The sequence below is a fragment of the Pseudorca crassidens genome, chromosome 16 (genome assembly GCF_039906515.1).
Source record: "Pseudorca crassidens isolate mPseCra1 chromosome 16, mPseCra1.hap1, whole genome shotgun sequence".
Taxonomy (NCBI): Eukaryota; Metazoa; Chordata; class Mammalia; order Artiodactyla; family Delphinidae; genus Pseudorca; species Pseudorca crassidens.
Genome location: NC_090311.1, coordinates 15,111,362 through 15,130,875, shown reverse-complemented (window position 1 = coordinate 15,130,875; position 19,514 = coordinate 15,111,362). Strand labels below are relative to the sequence as shown.

Sequence of the window (19,514 nt, the reverse complement as noted above, 5' to 3'; positions counted from 1 at the left end):
ATTTTAATGGGCAATTTTACAAAAGGAAAAAAACCCACAGATAACACAAACATGTGGAGTCTAAACAACATGCTACTAAACAACTAATGGATCAACAAAGAAATCAAAGAGGAAATCAGAAAACACCTGTAGACAAATGAAAATGGAAACACAGTGGTCCAAATGGTCCAAAATCTATGGGATTCAGCAAAAGCCCTTCTAAGAGGGAAGTTTATAGCGATACAAGCCTACCTCAGAAAATAAATCAATCTCAAATAAGCAACCTAACCTTACACCTAAAGGAACTAGAAAAAGAAGAACAAACAAAACCTATAGTTAAAGTGAGAGAGTGGCATTGACATACATACACTACCAAATGTAAAATAGATAGCTAGTGGGAAGCAGCCACATAGCACAGGGAGATCAGCTCAGTGCTTTGTGACCACCTAGAGGGGTGGGATAGGGAGGGTGGGAGGGAGGGAGACGCAAGAGGGAGGAGATATGGGGATATATGTATACGTATAACTGATGCACTTTGCTATACAGCAGAAACTAACACAACATTGTAAAGCAATTATACTCCAATAAAGATGTTAAAAAAAAAACAAACTATAGTTGACGGAAGTAAAGAAATAGTAAAGATCAGAGCATAAATAAATAAAATAGAGACTAAAATAAACAATAGAAAAGGTCAATGAAGCTAAGATCTGGTTCTTTGAGAAGATAAACAAAATTGGTAAACTTGTAGCCAGATTCATCCAGAAAAAAAGAGGGTGTAAATAAATAAAATCAGACATGAAAGTGGAAAAGTTACAACTGACACCAAAAAAATTCAAAGGATCGTAAGAGATTAGTATGAACAATTATACACTAATAAAATGCACAACTTATAAGAAATGGATAAATTCCTAGAAATGTATAATCTCTCAAGACTCAATCTGGAAGAGGTAGAAAATATGAACAGACTAATTACCAGTAATGCAATTGAATCAGTAATCAAAAAACTTTCAACAATCAAAAGTCCAGGACCAGACAGCTGTACAGGTGCATTTTATAAAACATTTAAAGAAGAGTTAACTACCCTTAGACTCTTCCAAAAAATTGAAGAGGAAGGAACACTTCCAAACTTTTTTCTGTAAGACCAGCATCTCCTTCATACCAAAACCAGACAGACATACACACACACACAATTATTCACCGTTTCAAATTAATCACTCATCAGTTTTTTTTTTTTTTTTTTGCGGTACGCGGGCCTCTCACTGTTGTGGCCTCTCCCATCGCGGAGCACAGGCTCCGGACGTGCAGGCTCAGTGGCCATGGCTCACGGGCCCAGCCACTCCACGGCATGTGGGATCTTCCCGGACCGGGGCACGAACCTGTGTCCCCTGCATCGGCAGGCGGACTCTCAACCACTGCGTCACCAGGGAAGCCCCAGTTTGTATTTTTAATGTGAAATATTTTCTAAGTTATCAGTAATTTCAATTTTTATTTTATTTTGATCCAGTAATTGTTTTTAAATTGTTTCTTAATTTCAAAGACTTTAAATTGTTAATTAAAAAAATCTCTTCATTGACTTGTTTTGTAAATCTGGACTTTTTAAGTAGACTTTAATTTTATAGCAGTCGTAGGTTCACAGCAATATTGAACAGAAGGTACAGAAATATACCCCTACCCCATAGATTCATAGCTTCTCCCATTATCAATACCCCTCACCAAAGAGATACATTTGTTACAATTTATGAACCTACATTGACACATCATTATCACCCAAAGTCCAGAGTTTACATTCAGGTTCACTTTTAGCTTTGTGCATTCATTCTGTGGGTTTTGATAAATATGTAATGGCATGTATTCATCATCATAGTATCATACACAATACTTTAACTGACCTAAAAATCCTCAGTACTTCTCTTTTTCATCCCTCCCTCTCTCCTAACTTCTGACAACCACTGATCTTTGTACTGTTTCTATAGTTTTGCCTTTTCAAAAATGTCATGTAACTGGAATCATATAGTATATAGCCTTCTCAGAATGGCTCCTTTCACTTAGGAATATGCATTTTCATGGCTTGATTGTTCGTTCTTTCCATCATTTGGATGTACCACAGTTTATTTATCCACTCACCTACTGGAGAACATCTTGGTTGATTCCAAATTTTGGCAATAATGAATAAAGCTGCTATTAACAACCATGTGTAGGTTTTTATGTGGACATAAGCTTTCAACTCCTTTTGGTCAATACCAGTGAGTGCAATTGTTGGATCATATGGTAACAGTATGTTCAATTTTGTAAGAAACTGGCAAAATGTCTTTGAAAGTGGCTGTACCATCTTTCATTTCCACCAGCAAAGACAGAGTTCCTGTTGCTCCACGTTCCACATACCTGTCAGCATTTCGTGCTGTCAGCATTCTGGATTTTGGCCATTCTAATAGGTGTGTAGTGGTATCTCACTGTTTTAATTTGAATTTCCCTTATGACATACTATGTGCAATATCTTTTCACATGATTTTTTTTTCCATCTGTAATCTTCTTTGGTGAGATATCTGTTCAGATCTTTGGCCCGTTTTTTAAATTGGATATTTGTTTTCTTACTGTTGAGTTTTAACAGTTCTTTATATATTTTGGATAACAATCTTTTATCAGATTTGTTTTTTGCAGATATTTTCTTCTAGTCTGTTGCTGTATTCTTCATGTGTATTTCACTCATCATAATGTTTTGATATTCACATTCTTGCATCCATGTAGCTATAATTTGATGACTTTCAGTGCTGTAGAGTATTTCATTGTATGATTATAGCACACTTCATTTAATCACTTCTATTTTTTGATTTGATAATTCTAGTTTTGTTTTTTCACCATTACAACTAATGCGCTTATGAGTATTCTCATATATGTCCCCTGGTTCACAAGTGCATACATTTTTGATAGGTCTGTGTTGGGCATCCATTTTTTCAATTTTAGAGGATTAACTCATAAAATTGTTATATGAAATTATACTCCTTCCAGGGCTCTATGATTTTCTTAATGCTCTACCCTCTTGACAATACTTGGTGTTATAAGAGATTTTAAATTTAAGGATTCTGATGGATGTATAACTGATACGTTGTAATTTGAATTTGCATTTTCTTAAGAACTGAAGTGGTTCTTTAGTTCTTAAAGGTTTAGTATGTATAATATTATAAAAGTTTTATATGTTTAATCATCAATTTAACTTCTCTTTTATGAAATAGTGCTCTTTCAAGTTTCTTGTGATTCTTTTCTATAGTATTCTCTTTTGGTTAATCATTTGTAATAATGTATTATGCATTCTCGATGCATGTCTTTTGTTGATATGTGTGGTAAATGCCACTGTGTGGAATGGGTTTCACACTGTTTTTTATGTCTTTGATGAAGAGAAGTTCTTAATTTTAATATCCAATATATCAGTCTTTTCCATATGGTTAGTGCTTTTGGGGGGTTCTGTTTGTTTGAGACTTCCTTGTCTTCCCCTGTATTAGGTAATATCACCAAGGTGTCCAGATGGTTTTAGGTTTTTCTTTGTGGGCATGTTTTAATTACTTCTTTAAAATAAGATACAAACTATTGAATTTCTTTAAAAGTAATAAACTATTCAGATTTTTAATCTCATCCTAAGTCTCTTTTATTCTTCGGCTTTAAGAATTTTTTCTTTTTGTTTTACCAGTTTTACTATGATTGCTTAGTTATTATTATTATTTATTCATTTATCATGTTGGGCATTTCAGAAAGTTCAGCCAGTACTCTTCAAGTGTTGCTGCTTCTCCATTCTCTCTGTCTTCTGCTTTTGGAGTCCAGTAACACCAGAACTTTTATATCTTCATATTTTTCCACTCTCTCCTGACCTGTTTTTCAGTTTACTCTTGTTTTTCCACTGTGTGTAATTTGCTGTTAATCTCATCCATTCAGTTCCTAATTTTGGTTATTGTATTTTCATTTTCTTGTTTTTATATTTTCCAGTTTTTCAGACTAAATTCTTATTCTTAATCTGTTATAGTTTTTAATTGCCTTTTATAGTTTACAAAATTTAGACAAATTTTTAATCTTGCCTGTAATCTCCTCCAATATAATAGCTATTTTAAAGCCATTGGCTTTTCCTAGATAATATCTAAATTCCCATGGCTCTATTTCCATCATCCTTTGTTTTTCCTGGTTCCTGTTCTTGTTTTCTTACCTATTTCCATGCCCAGTTATTTTTTTATTTTGTACTGATACCATATTTGCAAAATATATTTATAGAAAATATGAGACCATGGGTTAAATCTTAGGGGAATTTGATTCTGCTCTGTGTCTGAGGGCACATAGCAGTAATCATTTTCAGGAATAAGGATGGTTCAAAGTAGATCTGCAGTCTCTGGAAGGCCTTTTTATGACCTTAAACCTAAGATTACACTTTGGGACTAAACTCATGAACCTTTGGTGGCCCTGGAGTCCAATCCTTTTCCTGTGAAATGCTGTTCCTATTCATAATTGGCGAAAAAGGGATCCCCGAAATGATTCTACGTCCTGGGAGTCCATTCTTCTCTGCATCCTGGCCTGGTAATTTTTCACTCTTTTGCTCTCCAATACTTTTAAGCATTAAAAAAATAAAACCTACTGTTTTTAGTAGTCTTCAACTACCTAGTTACTTCTGTTTATTATTATTGGACTTTGAAATCCATAAACAGCCTTACAATTCTAGAACCTGTATCTCCTCAGGTTCTATTTCAGTATTTACCATACCTTCATGTCTGAATTTTTGTTTATTTAGGATACATTGTCTGAGAAGTGTGGTGTCAATATTAATACTATTATAGTGCTTAATATCATAATTTTGTTTATATTATATGGTATTATTTTTATGGGTTTCTTTAGAGGAAGAACAAAGCAAAAGTGTTTTACCTTATGTATAACTTTCATAGTTTTTCATAAAAACACAAATTTATTTATCAGATTCTCAGCTGTTTTAAATAATCTGTTATGATATTTCAAAATTATAACAACTAGATGTCCCTCTTTTTAGCTTCTGAGTAGAAAAATTATATCTTGTGATAAAATATGTATATGTATTTAAATATTTACATCAATAGGAACAAAATGAAATGCTATATTTTAACACTTAGAAATGTGGAATTATTTTATGTTCTGTTTTTTAGAAAGTGATACTTATCATGTAATGTGGTCATTCACGTAAATGGTAACCATTATTTAGGTGACATATAATGATAATATTTACCCTTTCAAAGTCCCTAATGAATATTTCAGCCTAAATCTGTTTTATAAAAAAATCTGGCTGTTTGCTTAGTGGGAATAGAGGATGATTATCTCTTTGCTTAGACACAGAAATACTTTGAAGTTGTGTTTTTAATTAAGCCATGCAGAAGATTTCTGAGGATTTTAATGTTTGTATCTAATATTTATACAGAAAGATGCTGAATTTTATTTTTTAAATTTTTAAATTTTTTTAAGATACTGAATTTTAAAAACATTACTTAGCTTACATATCAGAATTATTTTTAATGTAATTTATATAGTACAATATTAATTTGTTTAAAGAATTATTATTTATATCTATACTTTTCCCTTCATATTCTCTTTACCTCTTATAATCAGAGTTTGAATTTGATCAAATACTTTTACTCAAATTATTTATGATATGAATTAGATTAGTACATATTCATATCTCAAATAATTGTATTGAAATATAATAAAAACTTTATGTATAACAAAAATATTATTGTGGACAGATCCTAAGGTGACTACTACTGATCTCTGCCTTCTGGTATTCACACATTATTGTATAATCCCCTTTCATTGAGTCTGGGCAGGACATGTGACTTGGTTCTAAACTAGAAAATTTAGCAAAGGTGATGGGGTATCACTTCTATGGTTATGTTTAGTGTTTTGTGTGTGTGTACGGTGTGAGGATTGGGTCTAATCCTGTATTTTTCCAAATGGCCATCCAGTTGTCTCAGTACCATTTAAGATGATGAATGTCTTTACTCCAGTCATTCAGAACACTATGCTTATCTTATACTAGATTTCTAGATTTTTCTGGAATTTCTGGAATTTTGTTTCTGGAATTTCTCTTCTGTACCATTTATCTTTCTATTTATGTACTGATGCCATACTGTTTTAATTTTATAGATGTTGAGTATATTTTAATGTCTTTTCAGTCTAGCTCCCCTCAAAGCTCTTCCTTTTCATAGCTGTTTCCAGCTATTCTTGTATGTTTATTTCTGTATATGAACATTAAGATCAACTTTTCTAGCTCCTTTAAAGCTCATTAGAATTTTTATTAGATCAAATTAACCATTGTCATTGAAATGAACTGACAACCTGATGATGTTGAGATAGCCTAATGAAAAATGAGGAATATCTTTCAGTTTATTTATATCTACTTTTGTGTTTTTCAGGCTGAATTTTATGCCTAAAATTTCATTATGTTTCCTCTGCAACTATTTGTTTCCCCAGTTGTTTGTAAGCACTGGTGATTCTTTAAATAATACCTGAAATTAAAATACCAAAAATTGGTGTTTAAGCTCACTCAACTCATAATTATATATTTTGAAAATACTTTTGATACATTCAAAATTCTTTCAATAATTATTAATATAAAACCTTTTAGACAATGTATGTTTCTAATTTGCTTTCTTGAGTTTGAAAATATAAAAGAGAATGTCGTTTTTATATCGGACACCTTCAAGAACTCTATAAAGCCTCTGAGTTTAATTCTTAACAAGGTGGTGTTAATTCCTTATTTGTGTCAAAATTCTGAGCTTGAGTTATAAAAGCCAGCAAAAGTTACTTCCGAAACAAGAGCATATAATTTCATCCTTCTGAGAAAATGTGTGTTTTGGAGAAAATAAATTTTTTTTTTTTTTTTTTTTTTGCGGTACGCGGGCCTCTCACTGTTGTGGCCTCTCGCGTTGCGGAGCACAGGCTCCGGATGCGCAGGCTCAGCGGCCATGGCTCACGGGCCCAGCCGCTCCGTGGCATGTGAGATCTTCCCAGACCGGGGCACGAACCCGTGTCCCCTGCATCGGCAGGCGGACTGTCAACCACTGCGCCACCAGGGAAGCCCTGGAGAAAATAAAATTTTAAGTATTCCTTTTAAAAACTATATTATGTTGAAGGTAAACATGTTACAATAATTTCCAGTCCAATATATGATTATATAATTTGAATAAACTAATTATTAATAACAAAAATGAAAGCTTCATATCTTCCGTATTGGAAAATAGGTTTGTATTGGAGCTCTTAAAGTCAACTCATAGATAAATTAAAAAGTACTTGAAATCCCTTGTCATTTGTCAAAGTTATTCATCTTAGATTGCTATGTGAACTTGAAAGCCATCTATTTTAGGCAGTAAGATATACAGGGAATACCATGCATAACACAGCAGGGAATATTATGTTGAATATTTTCCTGTTCTAAAAATAGTATTGTGATACCCATTTGCAACAAGTCAAGTTCACTTTTTGTGAGAGAAAAAGGAGTTATAACGGTATTGTAAATCAGTCCTTTATGTATATACTTGGTACAAAGTGATAGGATTTAAGTAGGTTAAGTCTAAAGGAAGGGACAATAGTATAGGAATAATATAGATTCTGAAGTGCTTAACCTAGCAGTAATGAGTATGATCATTTTCGAAAGCTAGAAAACTACTATATAACACACATTTAAAAAGTAACTTTTGGAGAAGTCACAGAAAACCTAAGATTACCCCTAAGTTCCTTTTTTCCAGAGAATAAAGTTAGTGGTATAAAGGGCTATATATTTCTACTTTAATCTTGTAGTTACTGTAGAAAAGTATTTACTCTTCAACTCATTTTTTTTTCATGGATGCAAAAAATTATCAAGCACATGACTGAAAATTGCATTCAGAATGTAACTGATTATTTACTTTATTATTCTCAACTGTTCGACCCTTCATTAATTAAAATATATATGTATTAAAATTATTTCTCAGTTCTAAGTAACTCTACTAAAGCTAAAGACATTTTTGGAAGAATTTTCTCACCTTTTAAAATTCTGCATATAATTTAAATATTGAGTCACTTTATACAATTACCCTTGTGTACATTTTATAACAATTAAATTTGGATGGCGTTCCAGGAAGTAGTATTATGCAAAGCCAAGCTATATATCTGTTAGTCACTAATTGTCATTTTAATTGAATTGTAGAAATAAGGATTGAAAGAATATGGGCTTCACAAATTTTCAAAATACTTATGATTTTCTCCCACTGCTATAGTTAACCATAATTTTAAAGAATTTAACTTAGAATTCATGAGTTTGAACGCTCATGTGTTCTTTCATTTTGTTATAATCTGCTTACATGAATTTAGAGTTTGAACTCCTGAATTTAGGGCTGGATGATTTAGAGAAAACTTTCCTCCATTACACAATTGAGGAGGTTTTTTTTTTCAGTATGCGGGCCTCTCACTGTTGTGGCCTCTCCCATTGCGGAGCACAGGCTCCGGACGCGCAGGCTCAGGGGTCATGGCTCACGGGCCCGGCCGCTCCGCGGCATGTGGGATCTTCCCGGACCGGGGCACGAACCCGTGTCCCCTGCATCGGCAGGCGGACTCTCAACCACTGCGCCACCAGGGAAGCCCGAGGAGGTCTTTTTAAAATACAGATTCATTGGTTTAGAAACTGGGGAAAAATATATTAATTTCAAAGAATACCATAAGTAAGAAAAAGATGTGATTTATGAATTCCCACAACTTTTCCCTCCTACCTAAAAATGTCTTTAAATCTTTATCCAGACTTGAAAATCTTCCCCATATTGTTAAGGGAGAATACATATCCCCCAAACTTTTATCCCATCCCCTATATTCCTCTTGTGTATGTTTGTCTTTTCCACTTATTTCTTCTCTCATGCATTCCCATATATAGGCTTTCTACATTAATTCTTTTGAAGATTTGTTTTTAAAACTTCAATTAATAGTAGTTTTTAAGATGTTTTAATGTAGAGTTTAATTACTTTTTTGCTGGAAGGAAAAGCATGAGGCTTTTGAATTTTGTTGCTTAATAGTAAATGAGATTTTTGTATTTCTACAGATGTGACTCTGAAAATCGCTATGTTGGTAATCCACTTAGAGGAACATGTTATTGTAAGTATTTGTATTTTTTATTTTAAATAGTTGGTTTGTTTTATTAGTTTCAGGTGATTTTGCAGGTAATAAAATTCATATTGAATAACTGATGTTGTCATTAATATGTTACCATTTCTATTTTTAAATCTTTTAACTCCATATATATTGCTAAGAACGTCAATGTCTTCTTGCTATATTCTCTAATTATATTTGGTGCATTTTTTTCTACTCTGAAGAGTAAAACAGCAATAGATCTATTCTGAACATGCAACAAAATATAGAACTTGAGTAAACTCAGCTGGATTTTGATGTAATCTTTTTCATTATGATTAAATTTTGAACAGATAGAATTTTGTGATAGATTTTTCCGGGAGGCAATTTTGGTTATTACTAAAAAGCTGTGCTGATTTTGTACTGAAAGATCCTTTTATTGGGTAATGATCATGTGGCAGATGTATGTTTAACTTTCAAGAAACAAACAATTTCCAAAATGCTTGTATTACTTTACATTTCCAGTAGCAGTGTATGAGATTTTTAGTTCTTCAAAATCTCTCGGTAAAAAAACATTTTGTAGGTTTCATCATATCTTTTTTACGTAGACAATAATGTGTTCTGCAAGTAATGGAATTTGATTACTTCATTTTCTCACTGGATGCCTTTTTTTTTTTTTTTTGGTCTTATTGCATTGGTACCTCTGGTATCATGTAAAAAGATATGATAAGCATGCAATTATTTTTGACTTGTTCCTGATCTCAGAGGGAAAGCACTCAGTCTTTCACCATTAAGTATGTTGTAAACTTTTCATATATGCCTTTATTAAGTTGAGGAAATTCCCTTCTATTCCTACTCTGTTGAGTATTTTTATCAAGAATGGATGATTTTTATGTCATACATTTTTTCTACCTCAATTGAGATGTCCATAAGGTGTTTCTATTTTACTTTGTTAGTATAGTAATTTTAGTTTCAAAAATTAATGGATGGTATCACATTATATGGATATATCACTGTTTTTTGGTCCATTTACCAGTTGATGGACATTGGGATTATTTCTAGGCTTTGGCTATTAGAAAAATGCTGACATTTAGATAGTCTATATACTTTCATTTTTGGGGGGTAGATTCCTAGGAGTGGAATTGGGAGGTTAGATGATATGCTTATGGTCAAGAAACTGTCAAATGATTTTATAGCATGGATATACCGTTTTACATTCCCACTAGCAATTTATATGTTTCAGTTTTTCTGCATTCTCATCAACACTTTATATTGTCTATCTTTTTGATTATAGCCATTCTAGAGTATTAGTAGTATCTTGTGGTTTAAATTTGCATTTCTATTATGACTAATAACTCTGAGTTCAATTTCATGTGTCCATGTCTTGAACATGTTTTGTTAGATATGTAAAATACTAATTTCCTAATACTTTTGTTGCTATTTCAAATAGTATCTTTTAAAACTACATTTTCTATTTGTTTGATATGGTAAAATGAACTTCATTTTAGTGTACTGATCTGACATTCATAAAGGTCAGTGAACTCTGTTATTAATTCTAATAGTTTATAAATGTTTGATTTTAAAATACAGTTAGTTATATTACATGCAAATAACTTTTATTCCTCACTTTTCCAATTTTTTATCCCATTATTGGGACCGTTGGGATCTCTCTTTCAGTGCTGAGTCAAAGTGATGGTAGTAGACATTACCATCAAGTTGAGAGTTTGCTATAATTTATAGAATATTCCCTGTATCAAGTTAAGAAAATTCCTGTCTATACTAGTGTGCTGCAAGATTTCATCATGCGTGACTTTTTCCTCTACCTTGTTATATATGAAGCTGAATTAATAGATTTTCATTAATTAGACATCTTTTCATTCTGGGGTAAACCAAACATAGTTATGATATATTATTTTTGGGGATACTGCTAAATATTATTTGTTTATATTTTATTTAAGATTATTTTCAGTATAAATGAATGCAGACTATATTTTTACATTATTTTTTTCTGATGAATTGACCTTTGAGTTGTTGTTTTTCTTTTCTAACTTCATATTGTGTAACTATGGTAATAACTTTTAAAGTTGAATTTGACAAGATTGCTGTTTTATTTTTTTATTTTTTTAACATCTTTATTGGAGTATGATTGCTTTACAATGGTGTGTTAGTTTCTGCTTTATAATAAAGTGAATCAACTATACATATACATATATCCCCATATCTCTTCCCTCTTGTGTCTCCCTCCCTCCCACCCTCCCTATCCCACCCCTCTAGGTGGTCACAAAGCACCAAGCTGATCTCCCTGTGCTATGTGGCTGCTTCCCACTAGCTATCTATTTTACATTTGGTAGTGTATATATTTTAAAACAAGAATAGTTAAAAAATATCAAGTGAACTTCAAAGGTTAGCTAAATTCAACTGAGATCTCTGGGTCTCGTGCTTCTTTATTGGTAGTTTTTTTTTGTTGTTGTTCATCTTTTTTTCCCCCCATGTTATAGCATTGGCTTTGGGTTTATCCATCCTTTCCACTGATTTTGTTTTCTAGTTCATCAGTTTTAGGTTTTGTCTTTAGTAATGTCCTTCTCTTTTATAGTTTATAATTGTTGTTTTGCCTACATTTGATATGTTTTCTTATTAATATTATTTTCTACATAGTTTATGGTTCAATTTTTATATTCTTTTTGTATTTTATGAAAGAATTTTCTTAATTTCAATTAAGTAAATCTTATTAAAACCATCTTTTAATTATGTTTTCTAATTTTCTTGAGAATGCGGCATAAAAAGATTCCAAAACCTACTAAGGTATTTTTTAGCCTATGGGACATTTGACAGTGTTTGGAGGCATTTTTATGTATCACAAGTAGGAGTGGTTTGTGGGTCCTATGGACTTCCAGTGGGTAGAGGGTGTTATATATTTTACAATGCACATGAGAGCTCCTTAGAACAAAGAATTATCGGACCCAAAATTTCAACATTGTGGGGGCTGAGAAATCCTGATTTAGAGGTTTAATCAGATACAGATATGATTTTGGAGGAAACACTATTTCACAGGTGGGTTTGTGTTCTTCATGTAGCAGAAGTAAGTAATGCCTGCAAGTCTCTCTTTTTATGTTCTTAGCAGAGACTGATGCGCAATGTTAGATTGTAGTTGATTAAGAGTTGTAAGCTGGTATTCTAACTAATTTATTTCTTGATTGAAAAAATTCTGTAAAATCAAATTTCCTCATGCGAGGTATTTGCTTTCTCATTGGTACAGTCATATAGGAAAGGCATGATAAATGCTTTAATTTGTTTTTATTAATTACTGGTTTTCAAAATAAAGAACTGTTTGCTTAATATCTTTCCAAGGTGACAACTAGATTTGTTGTTTTTGTGTTGTAAATTTATGGACACAAACATATTTAATATGTTTCAATCCACTTGCAATTATTTTCTTTACTGATGTTTATATTATCTATTTTCTATGTCTTTTAATTGATCCTTGTTGTCTATATTTTCCACATTCATTTTGTTTTACTTCTCTCAAACATCCTGGATTTTATGGAGACATATTTTTGTCTGATTTCTTAAAATTAGATATTCTTAATTGATTCTTCTTGAATCTTTAGTGTTTCTTGTGTCCCAAAGGAGTAACTAGTTACAATTATGGACACAAGTAAATTACATTCCATTTTTTTAGGAATAATAAATATACTAATATTTAAGCCTTTTATATTTGAGACTAAGCTGATTTTTCTTTAGATCAGTGCTATCCAAAATAAATATAATGTAAGCCACATGTGGAATTAAAATTTTTCTACTAGCTACACCACAAAAATTAAACAGGTGAAATCATTTTGAGTAATATATTCTATTTAATTCAGCATACCTAAAATGTTATTTTAATATGTCACAGTATAAAAAATTATCAATGACCTATTTTTTTTTTTTAGTTTTTCTTCTAGGTGTTTGAAACACAGTTTGTATGCTATACTAATGGCAGTCCCAATTCAAATCAGTCACATTTAAGTTACTCAGTAGGCACATGTGAATAGTGGCTACCATATTGGACAGCTCATCTATTATATAGGACTCTCACCCTTTTTTAAAAATGTTAAAAGGATAGTCATGAAGCACTAGATGGCAGTCTTGTCATTTGTTATGAGACCTTTAAAGTTTAATAACATTTAAAAGAAATGGTGTTAAAAAAAAAAAGAAAAGGTCAGTAGTTCTTGTAATAGTGTTAATGGAAACGATTCTGATTTTAAAGATTGGAGTGAAATTTAAAATGCAGGTCCACACTGTAACTTGAAGCAATTGAGTGCAATGTGGTGTTAATTTAATTGAATGTAATACTTCAGCAGTTATATCCTATAGACAGTCATAGTAGTTTTTTAAACTTCAATTTAAAACCCCAAACCAAATGTATTAGATAGTTATCATGCATCATATGGAATAAAAAGTTTCTAGCAATGATATCAAATTTGATTGACCTTTGTAAACATTGAAGTACTCCTCTTGGCAAATATGAAAAGTAGTAACCACAAAGTAGTATAGTTTCTTTTTTTCTTAAATGCTTTTTAAAAAATTGTAACAACAATTATAATGAAGAAAACCTTAAACACAAGATGAAAGACTCGACTATGAAAATGTTATATAGAGGGTATATTTCAATGAGTAGAATCAGAGTACGGAAAGTCACTTACTGAAATCATCTACTTTTTGCTCCTACTATGTGTAATGTCCACACTATCAATTGTATTTCAGTATATTTCCAAGTAATCTAACATATTTGGGTTTTTTCTCCTTTTACTCTGAACAATTACTATTTTACTTGATTTTCTCCTATTGCTGTGTAGAGTTCAGTGTGCAATTTTGTGATGAAAATAATACACTGCCTCTTTTAAGAGTAAGGAATTTAATTACTACTTTTATATTCAGTGTTCACCTCTACCACTCATCACATCTTACCTTAGATTATATTACTAAAAATCAAAATACTTATCTATTCATCTCACTGTAAACCCTTTAATTATTTTTGATTTATTTAATTAATGTTTGTCTTGGACTGAAAGACATTATTTATAAGCATATTATTTATTGAATTTGATTTTTTTCTTTTGTTTGATAAAAGAGAGATAATATTTCTAATAAGTGTTATTATAGCTGTAAATTAACAAATAGCAGTCTCAATTTTATTACTTAAAATGCTATGTCATACAAAACAGTGAAAACAATTGAAACTTGAATTAACCTTATATTTAGTTTAACTATTCTAAAAGGTTCTCCCCTTTTAATATATACTGTACTTTAATGGTTTATGTGACTTTTTAACTAATAAATATAAATAGCAATTTAAATAGGGTCTGGTTGGTCCATCTGCAAATAGAGCAGAAGTGACCTTGATCAACACAGAAAATCTAAATTCTTATATTTCACAAATTGAAGACATGATGGATTGAAGATTATCTGACAAAACATAAATGAATCACATGGTTGACATTTTAATCTTATTCTTTGATTCATGTGTTCTTATTACATTTTATGAAGCTTATATTCTAGTGTTTTAAAATGTTTATTTCAGAATTATTTAATATTTTAGCATATTAAAAAATGAAGGACAATACAGCACAATTATGAAAAAGTTAAAAATAACTGAGAGAGGGACTTCCCTGGTGGTCCAGTGGTTAAGACTCTGTACTTCCACTTCAGGGGGCACAGGTTCAATCCCTGGTCTGGGAACTAAGCCAAAAAAAAAAAAAATAGCTGAGAGAAAAAAAATTGCTACTGAATTAACCTAGAAGAGAGATGAAAATTTATTTGACTGTATACTTATAATAAAAGTGTTATATTATTCTGGTTATGTAAATAACATAACACACTGTAAAAATAATTAAATAAAACAAAAAAAATTTTAATGAGGAAAACAAAAATGTCTGAAAACCTCCCACCAGGGCTCCCAAGTGGAGCTGTGCTGTCTGTGCCCTCTGCAAAGATGCCCAGCTGTGAGGCAGAGTGGCAGCTCATCTCCTGAACATACTTTTCTCGCTTTATCTGTCTTGAGCAAGGGTTGATAGCTCCTTATTTGTATGAAGATGTTGAATGTGCTTTTCTTTTCTTTTTTTTACTTGTGAATTTGTTTTTATTTTTATTGGGCTATAGGGGATGGGTTGGGCAATATCTCTGCAAGTTATGCCGTACTAGGGAAATGTCCATTCTCATTTCCCTGGGGTAGCTTTCCGAGCTTTTTCTTTTTCTTGGAGCTGCTGCTCTTGCTGGCAGCAGCCTCTTCAGGTCCACTGCTGAGTGGCTTCTCCTTGGAAGAGAATTGCCTCTTTTTCTTGGGAAATGCTGAATGCATGTCTTTCTAAATAACTTATGTCCTGAGAACGATTTTACATAAAAGGAGTAATAGCATATATAATATTCCTATTGTGAACAACTTTTTTCCACAGATATATAGCTCATTATTTAGGATCATTTATTAAATAAAACTGGAAAACCACCTGATTTTAAAATAGTGATAATACTAGTTAAACTTTATTGAGCACTTATTGTGCCAGGCTATTTTAAGCTTTTTACATTTATTAGCTTGTTTAATCTCAAATGAGAAGGGTATGGTTATTTTTTTTCATCTTTATTGGAGTATAATTGCTTTACAATGTTGTGTTAGTTTCTGCTGTACAACAAAGTGAATCGGCTATATGTATACATATATTCCCGTATACCCTCCCTCGTGAGCCTCCCTCCCACCCTCCCTATCCCACCCCTCTAGGTCATCACAAAGCATCGAGTTGATCATCCTCTGCTATGCAGCAGCTTCCCACTAGCCATCCATTTTACATTTGGTAGCGTATATATGTCAGTGCTACTCTCTCACTTCATCCCAGCTTCCCTTCCCCACGCTCTGCATCCTCAAGTCCATTCTCTATGTCTGCGTCTTTATTCCTACCTTGCCACTAGGTTCATCAGTACCGTTTTTTAGATTCCATATATATGCGTTAGTATACGGTATTTGTTTTTCTCTTTCTGACTTACTTCACTCTATGACAGGCTCTAGGTCCATCCATCTCATTTCAGATAACTCAATTTCATTCCTTTTTATAGCTGAGTAATATTCCATTGTATATGTGTGCCACATCTTCTTTATCCATTCATCTGTCAATGGACATTTAGGTTGCTTCCATGTCCTGGCTATTGTCAATAGTGCTGCAGTGAACATTGTGGTACATGACTCTTTTTGAATTATGTTTTTTTTCAGGGTACTTGCCCAGTAGTGGGATTGCTGGGTCATATGGTAGTTCTATTTTTAGTTTTTTAAGGTATGCTTATTATTGCCATTGTTTTAATTTGAGGGAAAAGAGGCAGAGAAAGTTTAATTCATTTGTATAAGATCACATGGCTAGGAAATGTCAAAGCCAGTTTCAATCCAGGCAGCCTGGGTCTATACCCACCTCTGGATCTATACCACTCACTCTCAACTACAGGTAATAAAACTAGAGCAACAAAAATTCGCAGTATATTTAACCTAAGAGTTGTTTTTATATGAATAAGGTAAAAACATCATGTTAAAGGAAATGAAAACAGGGACTAAATAATTAAAAATTTAAACTATTTTCTCAAATGAAGTCTTCATATGAAAATATGCTTACAAAAATTGATATATAAATTTAATGCAGTTCTAATTAGAATTCATTCAGTTCAATTTTTTTTTTTTTTTTTTTTTTTTTTTTTTGCGGTACGCGGGCCTCTCACTGCTGTGGCCTCTCCCGCTGCGGAGCACAGGCTCCGGACGCACAGGCTCAGAGGCCCTGGCTCACAGGCCCAGCTGCTCCGCGGCACGCGGGATCCTCCCGGACTGGGGCACGAACCCATGTCCCCTGCATCGGCAGGCAAACTCTCAACCACTGCGCCACCAGGGAAGCCCTCAGTTCAATTTTTTGAAGAGTATGCGTAGAATAAATTATCTTAAAGTTTATTTTATATGCTGCACTTTTAGAATATACAGTAAAATTGTGAAAAGGAAGATTAGTGAGAAACTCCCACCTGATAGATAATTCATACATAGGGTAACTCTAACTGTACTGGTTCCTATTCTGGTATAGGAATCAATTAACAAAACGGAGTTCAGGATTAGATTCCTGAACATTTGGGAATTTATATGGCAGTCATTGTATTTTTATAAAAGTTCTTAATGACTTAATCTGCTTGTTCTAAAATATCCCAGACTTTACTTTAGATTGTGGCTTTTGTATTTACTATTTTTCTGCCTCAAATACTCCATCTCTAACTAATAGTCAACTCTTACCTAAAATAGAGTCCCTTAGGTATTACAATAACTTTTTTTTTCCATCCTAATGCACTGAAATGAAATTATCTCACTTGTTTGTTAACTTGAATGTGGGTTTTCTTTACTCATTAGAAAGAAAATCTGTGAACCCAAGACCTCCTGTTGTTGGAACCTATACTTAGAAAAGCCTGTGGCTCCTAGGAAGGCTTTCAGTAAATATGTGCTGGAGTACACATGTAAATTATTAACAAATGAATGAATACACATGTATTGTGGCTGTATGGGCAAGTATTTTTATTGATAGGGTGTTTGACCAAAAATGTTTGGAGATCATGTTATAGGTTATCAAGTAAAAGTTGCTTTACATTATTTTTTAATTTATTTACATAAAGTAGTACAGCTTTAAGCACCAGCCATTGATTTAAATACAAATGAGTTTCAATCTTTGTTTTTCTACTTAGCCTGTGGAACATTTGCTACAAATAAAATTTAAGCAGTTTTCCATATGTCATTGCAGAATAATGGAAAGTTTAGCTACTTGGAGATACTATGAAGCAAAGGAAGGTGGCTTCTGAAGAGATCATGGTATATTATGTGAAAACCCGTAAATTAGAATCATTGACATAGAGGCATTGGTGATCATGGTCCATCCTCTTTTATTCATTGATGAAAAAAGTAAGACTCCATGGGTTGAAGTGTATATCCTAGGCCACACAATGAGTCATTCAGAGTGTGGTTAATCACAAAGGTTCTGTGCTTTTTCTGTGATATTATATCTAGCAAGTGTTACACTTGCAAAATTCCTGCAACAGATTTCGCCTTTGCAATTATTCTAAATGTTTCAAGTTCAATAGAAATTCTTAATTAATAATTGTAAGCATGGATAGTACTGTTCAGCAAGCAAGGAAATACTGTATTTATTGAATATTTATTATGTGAAAAACAATTTAATATTATTTAAAATGCACAAGGATGACATATTTTTTTCTCCTTAATTTTTACTTACTTAAGAATTATAAATGTCATGAAGAACCTAGGGGTAAGACAGGAATAAAGACACAGACCTACTAGAGAACGGACTTGAGGATATGGGGAGGGGGAAGGATGAGCTGTGACAAAGCGAGAGAGCGGCATGGACATATATACACTACCAAACGTAAAATAGATAGCTAGTGGGAAGCAGCCGCATAGCACAGGGAGATCAGCTCGGTGCTTTGTGACCGCCTGGAGGGGTGGGATGGGGTTGGTGGGAGGGAGGGAGACGCAAGAGGAAAGAGATATGGGAACATATGTATATGTATAACTGATTCACTTTGTTATAAAGCAGAAACTAACACACCATTCTAAAGCAATTATACCCCAATAAAGATGTTAAAAAAATAAATAAAGTTCTTAATCATAACAAAAAAGAATTATACTGTTAGTGCTTGGAGAGACTGTCAGTTATTGGAATTGACTCACTTTCGTTTATTCATTCAACATATGTTTATTGACTGACTACTTTGTTGGACTCTGGGGATATTACAGAGAACAAAACATGTTCTGCTCCATTGAAGCTTATAAAGTTGTAGGGAAGATAGATATTGAACTCGTTATATAGTTACCTAGATATGATTGTCGTAAGAACTCTGAATGAGAATTATAGATGCTTTGGGACTATATTACAAGAGATTACAAGAGAGCTTGACCTAATTTGTGGACCCGGGAGTAGAAGTGGGTGAAGCAAGAGAATAATGAAGCTTTGATGTGAAAGATGACTTGGTTAGTGGAGTGGTGATGGTGTGAGTATGGGAAGGAGTAGAATCAGCGGGGGCAGCTTGCACAAAGGTCAGTGGCTGGAAAGAACATGGCATATGGTATACTAATACTTTAACACACACAACTAGGTAAAGGGGGTTAGGGGATGAGGTGTGTGAGATATGCAGGATCAAATCATGTAGCACTTTATAGGACATGTAAGGACTTAAGAAAAATCTTAAGAAAAAAGAGAAGCCATTGAAGGATGTTAAGAGGAGAGTTAAATGTTAAATTTTAATTTTAAAATAATCAGGCTGCTTGCAGTATGTCAAACAGCTCGGTGAGGGCAATAGAGCATGAAAGGATCATTTTAGTTCATTTTCTGAGGCATTGTTCCTGCAGCTACGTTTTATTTTATTTATCATTTATTTATTTATTT

General features: G+C 32.7%; 1 protein-coding gene across 2 annotated transcripts in view; it reads left to right on the top strand.

Annotated features, from left to right (window-relative positions):
* The window catches only part of ATRNL1 (attractin like 1), a 682,506-nt gene that overhangs the window by 214,104 nt on the left and 448,888 nt on the right, over nucleotides 1-19,514 (top strand). For both annotated transcript variants that reach the window (XM_067709302.1, XM_067709301.1), the window contains exon 21: nucleotides 9,044-9,096. In XM_067709302.1, coding sequence (XP_067565403.1) covers nucleotides 9,044-9,096 — 53 coding nt within the window. The remainder of the gene's footprint in view (nucleotides 1-9,043; nucleotides 9,097-19,514) is intronic.